This window comes from Lucilia cuprina, chromosome 6 (genome assembly GCF_022045245.1).
Source record: "Lucilia cuprina isolate Lc7/37 chromosome 6, ASM2204524v1, whole genome shotgun sequence".
Classification (NCBI taxonomy): domain Eukaryota; kingdom Metazoa; phylum Arthropoda; class Insecta; order Diptera; family Calliphoridae; genus Lucilia; species Lucilia cuprina.
The window spans coordinates 27967999-27969118 of record NC_060954.1 but is presented as its reverse complement, the minus strand read 5'-3'; the positions used below and the strand labels follow the sequence as shown (position 1 = coordinate 27969118).

Sequence of the window (1120 nt, the reverse complement as noted above, 5' to 3'; positions counted from 1 at the left end):
ATTGAATAACCTCCTGAGAGAATGTCATCGACATAAGTTTCTGAGCGCAGAATTGATGCTGCTTTTGGGTGTGCAGATTCGGAATCTGTTGCGAGTTGAAGAAGTGTCGGAATCGCGAGATAGGGAGCACAATTTATGCCAAAATTGGTTTTGAGCTGATAATCTTTAACTGGTTCATCTGACTCAGTTTGAAATAAAATTCTTTGAAAAGATCTATCAGCAGGGTGCACAAGTATTTGGCGATACATTTTTTGTATGTCGCCACATATTGGTATTTTCTCCAATTGAAAATAATCGTAATTAAATCATTTTGTAGAGTGGCCCCTGTGTATAACACATCATTGAGCGAGAATTTAGATTTTGATTTTCTTGATGCGTTAAATACGACTCTTAATTTGGTCGTTTTGTGTTCTGGGCGAACAACTGCGTGGTGCACTGGAAGAAGTTTCTTCCATGTGATCTAGAGTTATATAATCGTTCAGAACTGCTTTATATTGAGCTTGAAGTTCTGGATCTTTTGCGAGTGTTTTCTCCATTCTGGAATATTGAACTAGTGCAATATATCGAGATGAGCCAAGGGAAACTTTGTCGGGAAATTCTGATCTGAATGGTAGTCGAACGACGTATCTACCATTCTCATGACGAGTTGTAGTTTGAGTATAAAACTTTTCGCAAATTTCATGTTCAACGGTGTTTGGATGAGAAGTAGGAATTTCTTCCTGTTCCCAAAACATTTTCAATGTATTATTTAAATCTGAAGTTTCACATTGTGTGACCGAAGTGGTAAAAGTTTGAATAATTTGGGTTTTAATGGGACCACTAAGAACCCAACCAAAAACAGTGTAATAAGCCGAAGTTTGACCACATACATTCTTTTTAATACCTTCTAAATGAAGAAATTGTTCATAATCATTTCCTATAATGAGATCAATTTGATCCGATTTATTAAAAGTTAGATCTGCTAGATCTAATTCAGAAAGCTCAGACGAGTCAGGTATTTTAAAAGAATATGTTGGAAGCCATTTAGTGACTTTGGGCATTACTATAGCTTTAACTGGAATTCTTAACTTGTGTCTTTTTGCGTATAATACGAATTCACATTCTTTGTTAGCTATTTGTT

At 35.6% G+C, this 1120-nt stretch overlaps 1 protein-coding gene across 1 annotated transcript; it reads right to left on the bottom strand.

Moving 5' to 3' along the window:
• Positions 1 to 377: 377 nt before the first annotated feature.
• On the bottom strand, positions 378 to 1040 carry LOC124420602. The gene has a single exon (XM_046954062.1). The coding sequence runs from the start codon at positions 1038 to 1040 to the stop codon at positions 378 to 380; it is 663 nt and encodes a 220-aa protein (XP_046810018.1).
• Positions 1041 to 1120: the final 80 nt, after the last annotated feature.